Source organism: Gopherus evgoodei, chromosome 3 (genome assembly GCF_007399415.2).
Source record: "Gopherus evgoodei ecotype Sinaloan lineage chromosome 3, rGopEvg1_v1.p, whole genome shotgun sequence".
Taxonomy (NCBI): domain Eukaryota; kingdom Metazoa; phylum Chordata; order Testudines; family Testudinidae; genus Gopherus; species Gopherus evgoodei.
Genome location: NC_044324.1, coordinates 150,731,180 through 150,754,623, shown reverse-complemented (window position 1 = coordinate 150,754,623; position 23,444 = coordinate 150,731,180). Strand labels below are relative to the sequence as shown.

The 23,444-nt window shown below is 40.0% G+C and overlaps 1 protein-coding gene across 1 annotated transcript in view; it reads left to right on the top strand.

Annotated features, from left to right (window-relative positions):
- PLD5 (phospholipase D family member 5) overlaps positions 1-23,444 on the top strand; it is a 236,907-nt gene that overhangs the window by 108,479 nt on the left and 104,984 nt on the right. Inside the window, exon 3 of the mRNA XM_030556987.1 lies at positions 9,504-9,672. Within this exon, the coding sequence (XP_030412847.1) occupies positions 9,504-9,672 (169 nt within the window). The remainder of the gene's footprint in view (positions 1-9,503; positions 9,673-23,444) is intronic.

Below are 23,444 nucleotides of genomic sequence, written 5' to 3'. Positions count from 1 at the left end.
CAAAATTCAAAAGAATTTATGGCTTACTTGCTTATGACAAAGCTAAATTGAAGTGTTGCAGATCTATGAAGTATGTTTTAACCTGTTTTTTGCCTTGAACATATGACATATTCAAATTCTTCTGTTTGAAGGTATTGCTAACTGTGTTTTCTGAAGATTCCTTTTCAGGTAGAATCTATTTTATAGCAAGCTTAGGGTGAGTCCTCTTCTGTGTCATTCTCCCACCATCCTCTTTTATTTTTGGTTACCAGATAATCATCAGCATGGGTAGTGTGAGTTTTAAAGTGATGCAAGAATTTTCTTTGGAGTCTATTTGCTGTCATTGAAAATATGCAGGCAAGAATCAGTCTGGAGATGATAAAGTTAGTTCAATCAGGGAGGGTGAGGCCCTCTTCTAGCAGTTGAGATGTGAACACCAAAGGAGGAGAAACTGCTTTTGTAGTTGGCTAACCCCTCTAATACTCTCTTTACCCTGTATCTCCTATTCCTTTGTTTTCATTTTGTTTGTGGGAACTTGTTTCCATTGGCACTGTGTAGATAGATTGGATCCACTTCCAGGTGTCAGTGGTTAAAAACTCTGTTCCATGTTTGAACATTTCTATGTCTAATGGCATTCAAGAAAGAATTTGTGGCATTGCATTAAGTTCATACTCTTTTTCCATTATTTTTTGTCAATGATCTGTCCCACTCCTCTCTTTTTAGCATCCAACGTTTTGTAGCTATGTTTTCACTTATGCCTTAAAAGTGATGTGTTACTTGTTGAATCTTATTGAATTTCATATTGATTTGTGGTTCCTTCTTCCTGGGATAAATACTTAGTATTTTTTATAATGGTATGACATACACAGTAGTATTTATTTTATTTCATGTGTATGTAGAAGTTTGAAACTCTTCAGAGCAATAAAAAGCCTTTTAAAAAAATATTTTATTTTTGGAAAAAATAGATTATCCCTTTTTTGGTTTCAGTATTACTCACATCGAATAGGTGTTTTCTCCCTTCATCCTCAATATTGGTTTTTAACACAACCACTTTTAACTTCCTAGTCGCTTAGATACTCAAATACTACTAACTAAAGATTCTAGCAGGGGAGCTTCCTCCTTATTATTTTTGAACATTGTGTGTGTGAGGACACTATCTAATATGAAATTGTTCTTCTGCAATGTGACAGGAAGCTGTGGAACTTTGTTACACACCAGTTTTACAACTTCGGTATGACATGGTCTTGGTATGATATAAAGAGCTAATGGAAGGCTTTTAAAGAAAGCGCACCTACTTAGTTGGAACAGATGGCAATTTCCTTTTTCATGCTCTGTCCATTAAATAGATTTCATGCACATCCCCAAGGTTTGTGTCTGTGTTACGCACAAAGAAAGCCGTGAGCATAACACATCATGAGCAACACTTGACCTTTATATTCTTGTATCTTTAATATTTGAGACTCTTTGTTCTAACCCATTCTGGTATGAATGATTTGGTATCCGTGAGAACAAGACACTTTCTTTACAATAAAGGTACTTCTGCTTTTTATATGAAAACTTTCAGAGTGCTTCAGACAGACAAGTTTTCACTGAGACAAAGTTATTTTTAAACCTTCAAAAACTTGTTTCTGGTAACAATATATGAATTCTTCAGCTAAAACACTTTAAAAATCAAAGGTTTGTCAACTGATGAGATATCATAGGGCCCAATGTGTGCAGATCGTGGTAGGTTTTTTAACTGATTAGTAATCTTAAAATTTCACTCTCCATCAATACATTGAGAGCGTCTGGATGCTGTATGAATTTAGTTTAAATTTTGCCTGCTTGACATGTCTAGTGGCCTTATCAATCAGTCCAGGCACACTTTCATTTTATGTTGAGTTCTGAATGTACTTATTTAGGCATTGAAACTTGGGTTGATTTGAGAGCTTTGGTGCATTACAATTTTGAATGGGTTTTTAACAGATACACAAGAATTACAGAAGGTGTCAGCAATTTTCTGTCACTATTTCTCTTTAAGCCAGAGATCTCGAAGTTTCATGTCTCCTGTCACACTGTCTGGAGTGAATCATCACTGAGAGTGCCTGTCTCAGGGCAGACTGTCAGAAAACAAGGGCAGACATCCCAAACTGGTGGTATATTCTATAATTAGATTTCACCAAGCCAGTAACAAATGTGAACTCCTGGATCAGTATACCAGTTCTCTTAGACTCTTCAGCCTATCTTGCCACCCAGACAAACTGAACTTTGTGATAAAAAATTACTCATACCTAAAATCATCCCACAGTAGGTTGCTCCAAGTCCCAAGGGACAAGTCACTTACCCCAGATCCAAAGATAATACTGGTAGCCAATTCTATAGTAAGCTAGTTAAAGATTTATTAAGTAAGAAAAAAGAATGAGTTATTGAGAGGTTAAAGCAGGTAAAATATAACAGACAAATCAGTTTCATTCAGCGTTTCATGGATTAATTGCTTTGAAAATTAAGCCTATGTCCTTAAACTGGTATTGAAAGGTAACTGCACTAGTGAAGGCAGTGGAGCCAGTGAAGGACTTGAGCATGGGCCTGATGTGTCCACAGTGGCCCAAGTCACTGATAAGGTAGGCAGCCTCCTTCTATGCCAGGTGGAGCCTGTACATCACAATAAATACAATAATTTATGCATGGGAGCAATAGTATGCTAAGTTTAAAAATAATTATGTAGTCATTATAGTTTGGGTGTCAGAAACATAAGAGCCCAAATGAGCCCAACTTCTACTGAAATTTTTTAGAAATTTTAGTTTAGTTAATAAGAATTGGCTGTATTTGGGTAAGATTTAAAATATTAATTAACCTGGGAGTTAATGTGTCCGATCCTTTGGCATTGGTAGAATTATTAATTAAACTAAAATTTCTAAAAAAATGAAAGGAGGTATTGGTTAAAAAAATCTGTATACATACATATATGAGTACGGTTCTTGAGATTAAATTCATAGCAGAGATGGTGAGCTTTGTAGTTGCAAAGAGTTCTTTCAGAAGTAGTTCATAGGTTGCAGTCCAGTGTTTATATTAAGGGTGGTCTAGTCAGGACTGGAGATCTCAACCTTTGGACTTAAGCTTCCCCTGCACGAAGCATTAAGTAGGTCTGAGATAAAAAGGATCAGGACCTAAGAGTCTTTTATACAGTTTTCTAGCAGCCACTTGACCATATATTCCTGGGTGAACAAAAGGCTTTTGATGTAACTTTCTGTTTTCCAAATCTCACTGGTAATTAACTATATAAATTAGCATAAGGCAATTTATCCATGATTAGGCAGTCTATCACAAACTTTTAAGAGACCTGCAGACAACATTACTTCACCCAAGATTCATCTAAACGTTAATATGCCCTTTTGGTCTCTGAATCAATAGCTATAGAGACAGACAGTTCCTATCTGTTTACATGACTAACATTTAACAAAATATGAGTACACACACAAAATGGTATCACTTCTAATTTCTAACAAGATAGATTTGCATTTCAGAGTTCTAGCCTCTCTACCATGGAATGGCTCTAATTACCATTCACATACTTTTCTATAGTGTCTCTAAAAGTTGACTCTGGGTCATTTAGCGTGCAAGCTGCTTCACCCTTTCTGACCATGTGTCCCGCTGTTTAAGATTTGTTGTAATTATAGAACAGTGATAGCAACAATAGTTTGCATGGTCATACTTTAATCAGACAACATCACAATTGGGCAGCAATAGAATGGGGGCTAATAGATTTAAGTAAAGTATATTTTTAGGTATTTCTCTACATTGAGACCTCAGACTCTAAACTAGGTTCATAGATTATAAAGCCAGAGAAGACTATCTATTCTCACCTCCTGGTTAACAAAGGCCATAGAATTTCATTCAGTTACCCCTGTATTGAACTCAATAACTTGTTTCACTAAAACAGATCTTCCAGGAAGGCATCCAGACTTGATTTGAAAATAGCAAGAGATGGGAAATCTGAAGAGGGATAAAATGAAAGCAGCTTCATGGCTTAAAGATAACATTTTCCTATTCCTCCCACAATCCAAAAATGCTGAGGAAGAGGCAGCAGAGCTCCAAACGTGAAGCCCCAGACCCCAGTGCTAAGTTTCAGCAGGAAGATCTGTATTTAACACCTGAAATCTGAAGATTTCTGCCTGCATTCACTGAAGATCTAATTAGAAGTACCAACTGAAGCAATCCATTCAGCTTCATACATTTTTATCTGTAGATCAAAGGCTTCAGGCACAAAATACAGAGAACAGATGATCAAATGACTTCTGGGAGGAGGGAAGGAGGGAAATGAAGAGGGAGGGAGAAGGAGATAGAAAATTCAAAGACTGAGATTATAAATATAGAGGGGGTTGCAATACAAACAGCTTGTGGTGGTGTCCAATTGATGGTAATTATATAGCTTCCTTTTTACTTTTACTTTGAGTCCATATACAATTTAAATCCAGTCTCCACTGTTCCCAAATTCACTTCAAGTAAATTCATTATAATAAATAAATAAAATTAAAAAAATGAAAAAATATTTCCCTCATGCAAGAAATGATCAAGTTACTATGCAGTTTGTAGTTAATTTAGTAGCTTCTTATATATTGGAGGATTTAAATGTAATTAATTTGGGAGCAAATATTGTGATATCTAGCAGCATAGTTATGATTTTATTTTTCCTTTATACTGTATATTCTGGTTAATTACTAAACTAATTCATATTTAGGGACCTGATCTTGCAAACAATGTTCACACCTTTGTACTGATTTTCAGAAATCTCTGTAGTTCCCATTACTTAGATGGAAAGCTCCTTGGGGCAGGGACCATTTTTTTGCTCTTTTTGTACAGCACTTAGTACAATGGGGATCTGGTTCTAGTCACCATAATACAGATAGATAAATAAATAACTTTACTATTACTTAGCAGATAAATCACTTTAAATATGATTTATTTGGTCAAAAATGATATGAAAAATAAGAAGGTAGAAATCTAGAGCCCAGTCCTGCAACACTTACTTCTGAGCATAGCACTAACTCCCATGAGTAATCTCTACAGTTGAATAGATATAAAAACCATTAGCTATGTTTCATTTCTTTATTATTTGATGTGTTATCAGTAACAAGATGCCTAGGTGAAAAATGTTTAATGTCATGTCTATGGACTTTAAACATAAATGAACTTGGATGTCATGGTAACCCTCAAGTACATCAGAACCGGACATTCTCCAAGACGATGTCTGGATTGAGAGAGCATTTCAGACAAACTGAACTATATGCAATTCTTCAGATAATTTCAAATGGAATGCAGACTGGGATACCAATAAAGCTCACCTTTCATAATCATATACTTATTACAAATAAATAGCCAAATTTTTGAGACTTAAAAAAGAAAAAAAAACCACCACCTTTGCAGGGACACGCCCATGGTCTGGGAGCACTGTCAGTATCCAAGGCCTGATTCTGATCTCATTAACACCAATGCAAATTAGGAGTATCTACATTGTTTAGTCCATGGAGTAAGTGCGATCAGAATAAGGCTTTCTTGCCATATAATTATGTCAAAGATTAAATGAACAGCCCTGAGACTGGGCCAGACCTCACTGGGAATTAATAAGCATGAGTCATATGGTTGAGCTCAGATTTTTATTAATGAGGTCTAGTTCTCTTCTTTGCCAGGTTTTAAATATGGCTGCATTGATTACTATGTTTTTACTCCATAACGGGAGTTTGAATCCTGACTCTGGCACTGATTCCCTCTGCAACTTTGGAAAAGTCATTTAAATTTTCTGTTCACTTTTTCCCACCTCTATAAAATTACCTACATGCCTCACAAAGATGTTGTAAAGATTAATCAGGTGAAGTATATAAAGAGCACCAAACATGGAAAAAGTGGGCCTATCAAGTATAAGGTGTCATCTTCTACTAGTGATGTGATCATGAAAAGGTTCATTTTAGCCAAAAGGTTAGACTTATTCTGTTTTACTTTGTTTTTAATATGCTGTTATTGCAGGATTGATTATGCCATCGTGTCTGATCTTCCCTTCACCTATGAGAGCTTTACATTAGGTTTCTTTCTAAACGATATGCTACAACACGAACAGAAGTTATGGGCTTGATTGATTAATTATTAGGTGAGTTTCTATGGCCTGTACTAAGCAAGAGGTCAGACTAGATGATCATAAAGGTCTCTTCTCGCCTTGTCATCTCCGAGTCTATGATTCACATGGACAATAGGGTTAGATAGCAGCATCAGGGACTTAGTACCCTGCCACTTTAAATTCCACCCATCCTATTGAAAAATAAATTCAGCACATAATCTAAATCTCTCTATGGAAAGAAAAAGAACTGTAGTGAAAACAGAAATATGAGATGGTGGTTTAGGGCTTCCGAACACTAAATATTAATTTTCAAATAGGAATTGTTATATTTCCAATCCAGTCCTGCATAGTTGCCTTAATGAAGTAGGTAATTAACCTAGTATTAATGCTAAAGGTACATGAATGGATCATAATTTTACCAGAATTAACCCATCATTCTTTGTGTCATGGTCTGAGGTGCAGTTCAGACCAGTGAGAGGTTGTCACTGCCTGCTCTGTCATGCCGGGTGCCTTAAATGCTCCACTGCTGTACTACCCATGCCTGGACACTTCCAGTCAACAGACAAGCATACACTGAGTATCTGTGTGTTAAGCAGCTCTGACTCTCAACTGTAATTCCAGCAGCCTGCTTGTCGCACCCCAGCCACACTCTCTGGTTACACCTGGTAAGATGACAGCAACATCTGCGAGTCCCAAGTTTTCCCCAAACCATATGCTCTGCAATATCTAGTCTTCTCCTGAATCATTCAAAGCGATTCATGTTCGCTTGTTCTTTTAAAGATACAATACCCAACAGTTTGCCACATTGACTGCAGTTAACATTCACTTTAAATCAAACACAGCCCTGGGTTGATTTAGATTAAAGGTAAAACAAATTTATTAGTAGGATTTTACATGAGTTCAGATATAAAGAATAAAGTTAGAAATGGTTACAAGCAATTATAAGTGAAAAACAATTTCTAGAGACTAAGACTTAACAGAACTGCAGTTATGGTTCAAGGTCAGAGTCTCACCCCACTACATTCCAGCAAGGTGGCTGACCACACCGCTGATCAGGATCTCGGATAAAGTCCAAAGTGCTCAGTTCCTTTGTCGTCTTAGATGAAAGATCACTTGGGATTCTTAGTCCAGAAGAATCCCTTTTAAATCTTCACTGAAGATTAGCTGCTTCCCGCAAGATAAAACTCATTCAAGCTATGAGGATGGCAACATGAAGTCTCCTGGTGAAGGATGTTCCATGCTGTTTGTTTCCCCTGCTGATGTTTGCTAAAATGCAAATTACTCTTTCCTGCAGTCTCTTCCCATTGCTGTGATGCTGAGTAGTTGTTTCCTCCCTTTGTGGGCTTGATGGTTTTGTTTACCTTCTATGTAAATTGAATTCCTATTGTTTGCTTAATACCTTGAAGATACCTTTAAGGTGGTAGACCCCCATTCCTTTGTCTAGAGTGGGTAACTTTGGCCCCGCCTGGCAGGCATGCTTTATTAACATAATTATCAATGTTTGTAATTTTGAATTTGTCCTTTGTACATTATATCCTTCAGTAATATTAACAATACGTTATTAACTTTCTATTGATATCTTCAGGGGCGGTTCCAGGCACCAGCATGCCAAGCGTGTGCCTGGGGCAGCAAGCCATGGGGGGGGGGCGCTCTGCTAGTCGCCGCGAGGGCGGCAGATAGGTTGCCTTCAACGGCATGCCTGTGGAGGGTCCGCTGGGTCTGCGGCTTCAGCGGACCTCCTGCAGGCAAGCCACCGAATTTGCAGAACCAGGGACCTCCTGCAGGCAAGCTGCTGAAGGCAGCCTGCCTACCATGCTTGGGGTGGCAAAATGCTTAGAGCCGCCTCAGGATATCTTACATGACACCTTTTAGATACAGTTATGACATAATGAGTTGGGTACACTGAACTGCTCAAGCCAGTGGAAACTCACTATCAGATACCAGTGAGCCCCTTGCCCTCTTGCATTGGGATGCTGTTAGGGTCACGATTTGGACCAAAGACAAAAACTGAGGGTATGTGTTTTTATTGGAAAGAGTCGGAATTGGCAAGAATTAATTATGTTGGGATTCCTGTCAATGTACTTTCATACCCTTTGCTTTCCAATCAAACACAATTGTGTATCTGAGAACATAATTGGAACTATTTGTTTCAAACAAACTGATTTTATTGGAAAGTAAGGCCTTATAATTTGCTAAAGTTTTCAATTTGAGGAAGTCAAGCAGTGAAGCAGTATGCAGAATGAATTGTCCCTTCTTCTTGATAGAGAGTGATCTGTTTTGAACAATTGTTTAGCAGTGATCTCCATACTTTTGGATACATTGGGACATATATAATTTGCAAGTGTCAGGCAAAATATAGAAAACAATTTCCCAAAAGTAGATGCAAAAAGGAGAAAAGGTACAGGATGAAATAGCTGTATCCCCTGCCTTCCTTTGCTGCTGGATCCTGATCCTTGCATCATGTAGGCAAACAAAAGCAGGGTGGGTGGCTCAGAGCAGAAACTTGGAGTGAAGCCTTGCTAATCTGAGCCTAGAGGCTGTGCCATGCTTAAAAAAACCCAGCTGTAAGGGCAAGTAATGGTGCTAGGGAGTGTGCATCTTCCACGTGGAGCAGGGGGGCACTTAAGAGAGGGTTTCTCAAGTACGAGGGAGGGAATGTGGGGAGGAGAGGTGGTCCTGGTGGGCTAGAAAGGAGATAGGAGACCAATTTAGTTTATTAAGATCCGCAGGATGTACTCATCCTTACTGTGTTAAGGGTTAAATAACTAGTTCTGCATATAAGAAATTGCTGGACTTCAGGAACCTCATTAATTATATAGTATTAAAAATTGTTCACGTCCATGTTTATTGTATGGATATAGAAAACCTGATTCTGAGAAGTGCTAAGCACTGGCAATTCTTAGGGTACGTCTGCACTGCTTCCTAGTGTGGCTAGACAAACATATGCTAGCTCTGCTTGAGCTAGTGCACTATATATAGCAGTGTAGCCAGGGGTAGTGCAGGTGGCAGCTTGGGCTAGTTGCCTGAGGGTGTACCCAGAGAGTCTGGACAGGTTTGTATTCAAGTGGCTAGCCCATGCTACCCCTGGCTATAGCCACTTGAATACAAACCTGTCCAGACTCTCTGGGTATACCCTCAGGCAACTAGCCCAAGCTGCCACCTGCAGTACCCCTGGCTACACTGCTATTTTTATCGTGCTAGCTCAAGCAGAGCTAGTGTGTGTAAGTCTACCGGTGCTTGGAAGCATGCTCCCAGCTGCAGTTTAGACAGACTTTAGTGACTTCACTAAGAGTTGTAGGTTTTTAGGGCATGTGTGAGGATCAGGCCCTAAATCACGGGCCCAATAAGCAGTCCCCCAAACTAACAATACTTTTACAAAATGGGAGACTTTGTAAAAAGTGGTTTTATTAAATGTCTTTTTTTTGTCTCCTCTTAGGGTTGCTCTTGTAGAAAACATTCCTGAAGGTCTAAACTATTCAGACAGTGCACCATCCCACTTGTCTCTTTTTCAAGGCTGGATGAATTTGCTTAATATGGCTGAAAAGTCTGTTGACATAGTATCTTCCCAATGGGATCTCCATCACAGTCATCCATCTGCATGCCAGGTATGCTTTGGTCTAAACTGTTTGGAATCTAGTTTTGTATCTTGCTGCTCATGTTCTTTCTTCTTTGGGCTATGGAACTGTGGCTTAACAGAGCTGTTTGGCTGAATATCAGGCAGGGGAGGGGAGAGGGAAATACCTCCTAATTATGCAATCTATTATAGCAGAGCAGCAGAATGGGATCTCTGCTACAGTTAAGGTTAAAACCAGCGTTATGTGTAAAGCTCAAACATTCTGTGTTCTAAAATCTATAAGGTTGATTGGATTGCCTGGAAATTTGGTATGGGGTCCAAATGTGGGTCCATTTGATCAAGAGATTCCCAAAGTACAGCTCCCTGAAATCCTCCCACCTTTGCTTAAAGTTGACTTGTTCTGGCAACATTTACTGCAGACAGACAGAGGTCAAATCAGGATTCACATCATTGCACATGGATCTCCATCCCCACACAGGTTACCCCCAAGAGAGTGTATGGCACTCAGCAGCATTTTGAGAGAAATCAAATTAAAATGTTATTTGAAAATGAGTTTGTTTTTGCAGTTAGGCACATGACAAACAGTTCTAAAACTCATGCAGAGAGAGAGGCTAACTATCTGGAAAACTACCTTTCCATCCCTGGACATGTGTGGCTCGGAGGGAATTTAATGGTCATTAAATTTTGAGTACTACTTCTGGTTCAAATCCAGCCCAGGTCGGGGGGTGGGAACCAACAGGCATATTGCTCCAATCTACCCCTATCAAAAGGCAATTTGTATTTTAGGAAATGTAATCTGAGTATAGCATAATATTCACAACGTACTGAAATTATTTTGCAAAAAGAAAATAAATGATACAAACAAAAGCTCAGTGTGAAGAGAGAGTAGCTGGGGTGGAAAAGCAGGTAGGAACAGGGAAGAGAGGTTGGGGGATCAGGTGACGGAGATGAGGAGGAATGGAAGGGGATACTGGGTGAGTAACGGGACTGAGGGAGAATAGGGACAGGGTATGCTGCTCAGCCCCACATTTCCTGCTCTGTGTGTGCCAGGAGCTGAGGGGACAGGGACTACCCATCTCTGCTATGTCTTATAGGAGTGCAAGTAGGGTTAATTATACAAATGTAGGGTTATTTGAACAAGGGGTTCCTGAGATACCCCCCCAGAAAAAAAGAAATCTTATCAAGTTCACAGATTCCAGCAACTTTGAAATCCACCAGGGCAGAAATCTGAGAATGAACTGTAAACATTTTGGAAAAATCTGTCACTGTCAAGATGTGTGGTGTGGCGCTTTGTTGTTGTTTTTTTTTTAAAGAAATCTGAGTATGGCAGAATATTCAGAAGGTGCTGAAATTATTTTTGAAAAGCTAATAAATTACATGTGTGAATGTTCCCTGGAGAAGGGAGGTGTGATTAGGTGGGAATGAGGGAGAGGGGTTTGGGTCTGTAGTGAGGGATGGGAGTATTATGAGAGGGAATGAATGGAATGGGTGGGAGGGTAGTAAAGAGGAGCTGAGGGTCTCAGGTCTCAGAGGATAGGGATTAGGGGAGTGGAAGGGGCGAGGATGGGAGGGATTGGAGAATCTGAGTGATAGCAAAGGAAGTTTGGTGGTTCGGGAGGGTTATAGCCAATAGTAAAAGATACCAGGTATATTTAGGATATAGAGGTGAAATATAAGTATTTATTAATTAATGTTGTAATTCAGGACTTATAGGCCTCAGGCCTGTAAGATATTTAGCATAGCCAATCAAGGTCTCGGGCCTAAAGATAGGTGACTCATCGGTTAGTTGCTCATGTCAGCCTATGTTATGAGATGAAACAGTCAAAGGAATAGTTGTGCTGATATTTAGGAAATATATATTGCAATGTACCAGTTAAAGCCAGATAGAGTATTTTGGGGATTTTTGCAAACATAGAGTGTCAGCAATGTGCTAACCACAAGTTATGGTGATTGAGTGACATAAATGTTAATAAGTATAAGAGGAACTAACAAGTTAGTCTGTAAACGTGGCCACTTCAAACTTTAGTGGGCTGTGGAAGTATAAATAAGGAAAAGGAGTTGAAACTTTCATAAATATGTACAAACCTTAGTGGGTGTTAGCATAACACATTGTAAAATCTGTATCTGGGCCTGTGTGCCTTCGGAGACACCAGGATGACACCTTCTGGTGAGGAGGATGAGGATGACTGACACTCCAGGGTTTCCAAGCAGGAGATAAGAGTGATAGGAATCACAAGACTAACTGCTCTGCCCTGTCTCTCTGTTGGCTACTGTACTTCAATGTTGTGGGATTGTTTATTTGCTTAGTGTATTTATTAATAAAGGAACTTGTGATCAATTGCAGTTGTTTCTTGTGTGTTCCTCATGTGTCTCAGTCAAATGATACTGATAATACTCTTCCTAATTCTGTAGCCACTCAGGAGACTGAACCCTTATTGATCACTGCCATCTGAGAGATTAATCAATACACAAATCCAGCAGTTAAGTTGCAGATTTGGCACCCCAGATGGGACCAGAAAGAGCACATAGAGAAGAAGGCCACCATCTAGTGAGACAGAAATAGGTCAAGACCATCCTTGGTGCTAGCCTGGGAATAAAATCCTTGTCATAGTCTGACTCTGAGCAGGGCAAACTGCCACAGTTGTGTAATCAACCTGGAATGGCACTTCCACTTCTCAGATCCGTCTCTTTTTCTTTTGTCATTGTGAAATTATGGGCCCATAAAGAAAATAAAGTGTAATAAAAAGAAAAATAAGAGAAATTAAAGATAAGAAATAAGAGAATGGGGGTGAGTGCTCTCTTGTTTCTCAAGAAGAAACACAGGTTGGAATTTCTCAAGAAAGGAATTTGGGGGGAGATGTCTTCCCTGGGGAAAAAAGGTAAATTGTAGTGATTAGTCATTTTGCAATTTCATAAGAAGATAATTATTTCTCTTTTAAATGTACAGATGTTAATGGGTAGATATTGTGATATATGAATAAGTAGTACCAGATATTAACTGAATAAGTAGTAGTGTTGGGACCCTACAGTTATTTACAGACCGAGGGTCCCTGAAATATAAGACTTCTCTGGACTGTGCCCTGACAGAAGATTAAGGGAAGCTCTGTGATCTGAAGGATTTCTGGCCACTAGTAGCTGAAGCGGAAAAAAACACCACAAGTGCTTCCTGGCAGCGAAATAGAGAAGGGAGGAAATGACAGCCCCTTTAGTGAATTGTGGAGGATTTTAAAGGGATTTGGTATTAAAATAACCAGTTGAATAACAGCACAAATAAGGCTATGCAAGGAATACCTTCCTAAGAGTATCTAAAAGCCCTGGAAGTGGGCTCTATTAATTATAAATTTATTTGGCTTCACTCCTTTAAGGTGTCAGTAATATTTAGTAGGGCTATCCTTGCAGGACAAAGTGGAATCTCAAAAAGCTGATTGTAAGAAGCTTAAAAATCAAGTAAAGGAATGGTCAAGTGAGTGGGGGTCTCAAAAGACCAAAAGCAGTAATCTCCATTTATAAGAAAATAATGGAAGCTTAGTTAATCGCATGTCTTAGAGGCCTGTAACTATGTATTTTATAACCCAGTGGGGGAAGACTGCAAGCTGTAATAAAGGTAAAATAGTTATGCAAAGTATATGGGTGAAATAAAGTACCTTTTAAAAGATTCCATTAAGTATCTATCCGTTCATCTTAATAATTTATCAAGTAATTATAACATTAAAGATACTACGTTTGTGCTCTTAATTTGTAATTCCCAGTTAATCTTCATTTAAAAAACAAACAAATTTACAGAAACCAGTCAAAAGTCATTAAAAGTCTTTGGCCAGCAGCCAATATGTTGCTGTACACTAAAGGGGAAGTAACTTCCCTAGCAGTTTTGTCTGTTTGTAAAAAGAGAAACTGACAAACCAAATTGCTTTTAACATAAATTGGCTTAAAATTAAATTGGTTGCCTAGAAAGTCATGTTTAAAAAAAAAAAAACTTTAAAGTTTTTAAACGTAGATAATGTATTTTAAAACAAAGCTAATTACCACTATTTGCCTTTGTTTAGGGGTATTTAATGTAGTATTTTAGTAACATAGCAATAATTTATAAGGTTCAGCATCTTTTCGAGCAAGGCTATAGCTGATGTAAATGTGAAAGGTAATTTAAGCTATGTCTATACTAGCACCTTTGTCGGTATAAGAAACACACCCCAGAGTGCCACAAGTTACCCTGACAGAAGCACCGGTGCTGTAAGCTCTATGTCAGCGGGAGATGACATAGCTACTGCTGCTCATTGGGGGTGATTTAATTATGCTGATAGGAGAGCGGCTACATGTGAGGTGTTACAGCGGCATAGCTGCATCAGTGCAGCTGTGCCACTATTAGGTATCTAGTCTGGACATGGCCTTAGTAAATAAAGGTAGGGTTAAAAACAAGCCCCCCCCACTACACCCCTAATCTGTAAAATACAGCAAGTAGGAAAAGGAAAAAAGGTAAAACTCTTATGTAAAATTAAAGTATTAAGAGAGAGAGAGTGTGTGTGTGTGTGTGTATATATGTATAAATAAGGGAATTTTATATATAAATTACTGTTCGCACGTCTGCATTGGCTAATTGGTTATTGTATATCATTATCCGAAAGATAAGTATCAAGTCCGTTATAATCCTAGACATGCCTACAGTGGCAGTGGGAAAGAAAAACTTTCTACTTTATACAGAAATTATCCTGCTCCCTGTATGTTCTGGAGGACCCTACTCCTGTTGGGATGTCTTTGGACCCTTCTCCCTGCCCCTACATGTGAGCTGGGGTTAGGCAGGGAGGAAAGGAAGACACACAGGCAATGCAAATTTAACCATCTGAAATCCAAAAAGTTAATATTTAAGATAAAAATCACCCTTATGTGGAGTAGGAGCTGGCCAGAGTATGGGGGGCCTTTTTAGGAGTAGAGTAGACTAGGTGGACCTTGGGGCATAGCTGGAGAAGTCTGGAAGAAGCAGAGTCAAGTGTGTCAGCTGGAGGTGGTAGCATGTAACCTTCCAGTAATCTGCTGCCTGTGATATGTGGATGCAGTGGCATAGAGCAAGGGAGAGCAAGGAGAAGCTTCTTACATGTTAATAGGTTCTACAGTGGTGAAGTCTGACCTAATGAGATGGGAAAGGGAAGAGGAGCTGGAAATGTTGGTGGGCGCTACATGTTGTGGGGAGTAGTGAAGAAGGGGGTGAAGAAGGAATGAGACACACTAGTTTTCTCTCTTGCCCACTTTAAATTACTGTAACCACCATGTAATTAAACTGACATAAACCATGGATGAGATTTCTGATACTGAACATTTCAAAGCACCATCATTATTCCCTTTCCACTATAACAAAATGTACAGGAGTAGGGAGGAACACTTAGGAATCACATAGCAACTGTGTGACCAAGTGGACAGACCGGGACTATTCCTAGCTCTGTTTTTGGCATTCTAGTTGACCTTGGCTGAGTCATTTCCTCACTCTGGGCCTCAGTTTCCCATCTGTAAAATGGAGATAATGATATAAAATTCTTTCACATTTACTTATGAAAAGTACTGTATCAAAGCTAGGTGTTTTGATTATTACCTGGCAATCAGAGGAACAAGTAGTTAGATTATTTTTGCAGTCAAAATAGGTGGACAGAATTTACACAAAAATATAGAGGCCATGTCTCATCTTGGTAAGTATGGGGGTAAATTTTCATTCTCTGGTTCTATGATATAAAAATCTTTCAAAATAACAGTTCCTATCTAATGGAGAAAGGGACAAAAATGCATTCCCCATTATGTTACATCATCAAACACTGAGCGTATAAGAGCATGTCTCTGGGATATATTTTTGAATGGACTCACCCTGATGAACTAAGATATTTCAGACCCTAATAAGTAGAGTGCACATCTTCTAGTGCTTACTTTACACTACTTGAGTCTTTGCGGGAAACAGGCTGTTCAGTAAAAATGACAGGGAATCAGCTGAAAAATGAATGATGGGGGAAACTATTTCAGTGGTAAGGAATCCACAATGTTACACTGTCACAAACTGTTCTTTCTTTCTAGTCCTGTTTACACTACATAGTCAAAATTCAATTTACTGCATAACAGACAATGACTAGTATTCTAAAAAAACAAAATATGGTGCTTTGGATGGCCAGCATATTCAGTCGTGAGCTGGATTTTCCTCCGTCTCAAACAGGAAGTTTATAACCCTCAATAGGACTGTGTATAATTCCATTCTTTCCTAAAAACATATAGAAACACATGATGCCCTAAAATGTGCATTTATATATTGATTTAAATGAGTGAAAAAGTGAGGTGGGAAGCCAAAGGCACATTTTACCACCACTCCCACTCATCCTTTAAAAATACGTATAAATAATGGACTATAATAAACTCAGTACATGTCAAAACAGTGAGACATTCCAGAATGTAATTATTTACACTTATTTTCTAAGGTATTTGAAACCCAGGCACTGTCATTCAAACAGATGAATTTGAAGAGAAAATGTCTTAGATGTTCACAGTTATTGGTATGTGCATGAATTAAAAAAAAAAAACACCAAAACATTTTCATCTGAAAAAATTCAACATGTCATTTTACTTCTGAACCAGCAGAGCCTAACACATCCCAAACAGAGAACAAAAATAGCAAACTTAAAAATTGGGAGTTGAGCATCAAATTAATTCACTGTGATGCATTCAGATGTAAAGCAAAAATTACAGCTATGGTTGTCATTAGCAGAGTACGTAAGGTGAGGGAATGGAGACATTCAGGTTTGTTCCCTCTCCCTCAATGCAAAGTTTAAATAAGCAAAAGTAAATGTCTTTTTCATAATGTTCAGCTCTATTTATTTCTGCCTGCTGACAGGTTTATAACAGTGAGTGATTACTTCCACTAAAGACTGCAAAAACATGTCTGCAACTTTATCCGGGCAAGTCTGCACTACAGTGCTACATCAACAAAGCTTACTCCTGGGGGAATTCTGCACCACTGCACGTGCACGTAATTAATGAGTCGTGCATATTTTTAATTTTTTTGTGCAGAAAAAAGCTTCAGCTGAAAAGTTGTAGCAGTTCTGCTTTTGCCCACCAGAGGGCGCTGTGGTGATAGAACACAGCAGCTGCTCCCAGCGAGCAAGGGAAGAGAGAGACCCTGTAGTGCCTTCTTCACAGCGCGGGTCAGGCCAGGTCAGGAGATGGGGCAATGGGGAGACAGACAGTGTGGGGTGCTGGGGGGAATCATAAAGGGGTCATAAGGGCTAGTGGGGGAGGACAGACTGGGGCAGGGGCTGAATGGGAGTGGAGGTGCAGGGCCACATGGTGATGTGGGAGGGGATGCAGAGCTACATAAGGACGGGATTGGCTGGATCAGGGCACAGAGACACATAGGAACACGGAGAGGGGGTGAAAGGACACGTAGGTACAGGAGAGTGGCTGGGTGGGGGCACAGAGTCACATGGGGACAGGGGGAGGGGAAGAGGGGTGCAAGGACATGTGGATGAGGAGAGTGGGTGTCTGAGTGGGGATGGAGGGACACATGTGCCTGATTGAATGGGAGAGGCTAGCAGTCAGTGAGCGTCTGCATGGTGGAAGATCCCTAACAGTCATCCCCCACCAAAAAACCCAAACCTGTTCCATACTTTTCCCACCCATATCCAACTGTCCTCCAAGTGCACACCCAAGCTCCTTCCCAGCAATTATTTCCCTCTTCCTCAGCTCCTCCATTACCCCTAACTCCCCCCAACTTTTGCACTACTTCTGGGGACTGCAGGAAATATGGTTCTGTATTGTAGTTTAAATGAATTATTACTCAGAGTACTGTATTAATATTCCTAGTAAGGAATCTATTTGCCAAAAAACATTTTCTGAATCTTTTTTGTCTGTACCGTTACAGACATAGTTGGTGACAGTTTTTTTTAAATAAATGACCAAAAATAATTGAAACTGATGTGATTATATTGTGTTATTTTGACAAATAAAATATGCAGAATTTTGCAAAATTTGAAAACATTGTTCACAAAATTTTTAATTTTTTGGTGCAGAATTCCCCCCAGGAGTAGAAGCTACACCAATGCAGCTGGGCAGTTGTAGCATGTCAGTGCATCTTCAGCAATGTCAATGGGAGAGAACTCTCCCATTGGCATAATTACTCCACCTTGGCAAGAAGCATGAGCTATGTCAGTGAGAGAATGTCTCCCACAGACATAGCACTGGTGCGGACAGCACAAAACTTTAATCTCTTGGAGGGGTGTTTTTTTCACACCTCTGAATGACGTAAGTTAGATTGACTCTACCAGTAGCATAGACCTGCTCTCAGTTGCACAGCAAAGTGAACAGAATGGTCAATAGATCTTTTATCAACCCAATTTTTTCATCCAAAAGGGCTAGTAACTGCAGACTAGCTGATAAATGTATGCTGAAGAAATCTTCAGAGATGGATTCCAGGCATGATGACAAAGTATTCTCCACCCAAAACATGCACAGAAGTTATTGCAGGAAAGAAGAATAAATAAGAGTTTAGCTAAATAAGAGTTCTGCATTTTCTTGTTTTGGAAAATCAAAGTTCCTTGTCAAGTGGGAGAGCAATCGCAGAAGTTTGAAATTTTTGATAATTGCAATCTAATAATTCACAAAAGTAAAAGCAAGGTGTCCTCAAGTCTTTGCAAGTTTGAGTAAACTGAAACTTGCCCAAAACTAGGCAATGGGGGAAAATGAGGACAAAGCAACTAGATCAGAAACTGCCAAGTACATATGATGTTTCATATGTTGTCTTGGATTTTTATTGATGCTTCACTGTATGAGTCTTTGTTTTATCAGAAACCAAGGGAGGATGGGCCTTCTCTATGAAGGCCCTTATGCTTTCGAACTCACTCACACCCTGCTCTGAAGTAGCCCAAATTTGTTGATCTTCAGAGCACACTGCCATGCAAACCTTTCTACAGAGACTTCTCGAGAGAGACGTGTGTTTCTTGGAGGAGAATATTTGAGGAGGATAGAGTATTTTTTCTCATTTTGTTGCCATAAGGTTTAGTTAATATTTTTTCCTTTAACGTGTATATTATGGAGTTTGCTGTTAGATGTCTTTTATTCTGATGTTTGAATTACCACATATGTCTCTGATAGGCACCTTTTTTGGTTTGTTCTTTATAAATCTAAATAAATATATTCCTACTGACACCTCAAATTACAGCGTGCTGCACTCTAAGGTCTAAGAGTATAATGCTGATAGTACGGGGTTGTTCAGCTGTAAAATATGATTCTACAATGTTTTGTGCTGGTACAGACTTCTACAGTGTAGAAATTCAAGTGAACATCTTGTGGTGAAATGTTGTGTATATTTTTCTTCTGCTGATTCCAGCTCACCTTTTCTTTCACTCTCTCAGCAGAAAGCTGCATGTTCCTGGGGAGAGGAATGGGCCTGCATTGGTGATTTTGCAGAGTCAGCCTGCATGTGCTCTCAGAATTGAAGTAGATATTCTGAGAGAAGGCTAAAAGTCCTGGACTGCTTCCAAAACTTACAGAATAGTAGTTCCTTCCCTGGCCATCTTAGTTATGAGACACAATGGGACTAGACAGAGGAAACTTTCAGGGATAGCTTCCAGCACATTTTCAGTGGGGAATGGGGCAAATTTAGGATCATGCCATTTCCCTTACTCCCAGAATTCCTTCCTTCCTTTTCACTTTTCCTTGCTCTGTGGACTAATCATGTCATCAAAAAGGGCTTGCTCATAAATTGGGGACCATTGTTCTAGACTACAGCCATCAGGGTAGATGTAACTTTAGTGACACTAGTGACCATATAAAGCCCTATGTTCACAAGAAATCTGCACCCTTGATATTGAGTTTACACACTAGAAACCTGCACAAATGACACTGTAAAATTCCAGCAAATAATCATATTATTCAGTGTGAGGTTAAGTTAGCAGCATCCACTGTTGCGTGGTGTTTAACTGGTTCTGTGTTGCCACAGCTTTCCCTGTAAGGGTGCTTGTTTTAACACTAACTAGGAGAAGGCTGGAAAGGAGGGAAAGCTGTGCTTTTTGCAACCATTCTCAAGTGAAAGAAGTGGCCAGCCCCACATTTATCAAGCTGATGTGCAAGTCCCAGGTCAGGATTAATCTGGTGTGCAAACTCTCCCACTCCACCTCACATTTCCTCCCCGAGCTCTTTGTCTAGGAGGGTACTGAAGCCTTCGGCGATGATTTTCTTTGGAACCTTCAACATCCATGCCACATACAGGGTGGTGTCAGGTGGCTTCTTTTCTGACACATTATTTATTTAGTTTGTTAGTTAGTTATATGTCTGAAGATGGGCAGAAGAAGGTGACATCCCAGGTTCTAGACACTCCTGAAAATCATTTATTCATAACAGATAAACAAAAATGTTGACAACCACTACCATATACCAGCAATAACCAGCTAAACCTGCCAGCAAAGATTAAAGAGTACCCAGGCAGCATTCTGGGACAGGCCACAGAGTAGCCAAGCTTTCCCTTCCCCTACTTCTTACTCTCAGGGGTTGTCTTTCCTCTGATCATCTGATCAACAGCCCAGCCCCTGGCCCCCATTGACAGGCTGAGGGAGACATTTCTGAGCTCCAGCTGAAGATAGAATCATAGAAGATTAGGGTTGGAACAGACCTCAGGAGGTCATCTAGTTCAACCCCCCTGCTCAGAGCAGGGTCTTAAAACCTCTAAGGATGGAGATTCCACTACATCCCTGGGTAATCCATTCCAGTGCTTCACCATCCTCCTAGTGAAATAGTGTTTCCTAATATCCAACCTAGACCTCCCCAACTGCAACTTGAGATCATTGCTCCTTGTTCTGTCTTCTGCCACCACTGAGAACAGCCAAGCTCCATTCTCTTTGGAACCTCCCTTCAGGTAGTTGAAGGCTGCTATCAAATCCCCCCTCACTCTTCTCTTCTTCAGACTAAACAAGCCCAGTTCCTTCAGCCTCTCCTCGTAAGTCATGTGCCCCAGCTCCCTGATAATTTTTGTTGCCCTCCGCTGGACTCTCTCAAATTTGTACACATTCCTTCCGTAGTGGGGGGCTCCAAACTGGACGCAATAATCCAGATGTGGCCTCACCAGTGCCGAATATAGGGGAATAATCACTTCCTTCAGTTTGCTGGCAGTGCTCCTACTAATGCAGCCCAATTTGCCGTTAGCCTTCTTGGTAACAAGGGCACACTGCTGACTCATATCCAGCTTCTCATCCACTGTAATCCCCAGGTCCTTTTCTGCAGAACTGCTACTTAGCCAGTTGGTCCCCAACCTGTAGCAGTGCATGGGATTCTTCCATCCTAAGTGCAGGACTTTGTACTTGTCCTTGTTGAACCTCATCAGATTTCTTTTGGCCCAATCTTCCAATTTGTATAGGTCACTCTGGAGCTTATCCCTACCCTCCAGTGTATTTACCTCTTCCCCCAGTTTAGTGTCATCCGCAAACTTGCTGAGGATGCAATCCATCCCATCATCCAGATCACTAATGAAGATGTTGAACAAACCTGGCCCGAGGACCACCCTCTGGGGTACTCTGCTTGATCCTGGCTTCCAATTAGACATCGAGCCATTGATCACTACCCATTGAGCCCGACAATCTAGCCAGCTTTCTGTCCACCTTATAGTCTATTCATCCAATCCATACTTTTTTATCTTGCTGGCAAGAATACTGTGGGAGACTGTATCAAAAGCTTTGCTAAAGTCATGATATATCACATCCACTGCTTTCCCCATATTCACAGAGTCAGTTATCTCATCATAGAAGGCAATCAGGTTGGTCAGGCATGACTTGCCCTTGGTGAATCCATGTTGACTGTTCCTAATCACCTTCCTCTTCTCCAAGTGCTTCAAAATGATTTCCTTGAGGACCTGCTCCATGATTTTTCCAGGGACTGAGGTGAGGCTGACCGGTCTGTAGTTCCCAGGTTCTCCCTCTTCCCTTTTTTAAAGATGGGCACTATATTTGCCTTTTTCCAGTCGTCCGGGACCTCCCTTGATTGCCACGTGTTTTCAAAGATCATGGCTAATGGCTCTGCAGTCGCATCAGCCAAGAAGTGATGCTCACATCTTTGTCTTAGAAGGCTGGCTGGAAGATTGGAAAAGTGTGTCTGTTTTACAATAAGTGTTGGTTGCTGAATTTAGGAATTTTTTTTTCCTATTCACTGCTGCCAGTGTGTTATGATTTTTTTATTATGCTTGATAGCTGTAAATGTACCCAGAGGGTTGGCCATTAGATAAGTATTAACAATACTAACACAGTAAATGAATAAAAATAGCATGGATTATACTCTCTGCTTTTTCAGAGAGATAAAACTGTAAAGCGTTGTCAAAACTTTAGGTACCCAAGTTATTGAGGGGAGAAATAATTCAGTTTCCTGTAGTGCTGTAATAAATGTAGTTCTCTGTTCTTGCACTTCCCTTGTTTTATTTTGAATGAGACATGCATGCTTATAAAGATAACAGCAGCAAGGGAAATCAGCCAGTCTGAAATCAGGTCATCTGGTGAGAGTGGAGAAATTGGCTATATTTCTTGACTTTCATTTTTTAATTCAGTGATGCTTTTAATGCACCCATTTCCTGGGGTATCTATAGCTGGGATTGACATTGGGGATCATTGGTAATTTAGATCCAAAACTGTCCAGAGAATGACAGTTTATTCATATGAAACATATTTTGTTATATCATACTTTGCCTTTTTCAGAAGGTTGTTTAAATGGGTTGTGCAAAATACAAGAGAATATAGCCAGCTTCCTAAGAGGCATGGTTTCATAAAGGTTATATAATAGCATGCTGCAATTTCATGGTACTTGGTCTGGTACCTGATTTCTTTTCAGATCTCATAAGCTGACTATGTAAGAAATGATACTGGAAACTGTTGTGTAGTCACACAGCAGTGTGATATTGTCTCACAAATCCCTGAGTTACAGCATCAGGAGTCTTATTTGATAGAAACATTTCAAGGCCGCTGACAGCAGTGACAGAACTCTTCAGATCTTCTCCCTGGTCCTTTTGCAGAGAACAATAACAGTAAAATGACAAATAAACACATCAGGAAACATTACCAGCTGGGGCCGAAATATTAAATGGAAAGAAAGCAAGATAGTTTAACCAGAGACTTAATCCTGGGTTGTATGAGGAAATATTTGTAAAATTTCCCCTAGTTACTAGTATTGGATGTAAGAGGCTTTAAATACAAAGAGTTCAGTGTTTTTCATAGTTGGTTTGAGAGTCTAAATTCAGCATTGTGTGGGTCTGAGCACCTGCCAAGAGCATAGACCATGCAGTGACAAATAGGAGAAAGACAAATCTTTTCATTTGTATTGTGACGGGTTGGATCACAGAAAATCCCTTGGGAGCTGCCAACCGATGTGCCAAGACTACTTCTACCCGATTTCCCTGCGAGCTTAGGACTTCAGCACCCTATCTTGTCGAGCCAGACATTCTTTTCTACTTCAGCAAAGACCCAGAGTCTGAATTACCTGCCCCAAAGCTGCAGGTTTACCTGAAAACAGCTCACAGAAGTGTGCTTGTCTTTAGCACCCAGATGCCCAGCTCCCAATGCAATCTAAACCCAAATAAATCCGTTTTACCCTGTATAAAGCTTATGCAGGGTAAACTCATAAATTGTTCGCCCTCTGTAACGCTTATAGAGAGATATGTACAGCTGTTTGCTCCTCCAGGTATTAATACATACTCTGAGGCCACGTCCAGACTACCCGCCGTATCTGCGGGTTAAAATCGATTGCTCGGGGATCGATATATCGTGTCTAATCTAGACGCGATATATCGATCCCCGAGCGCGCTTATATCGA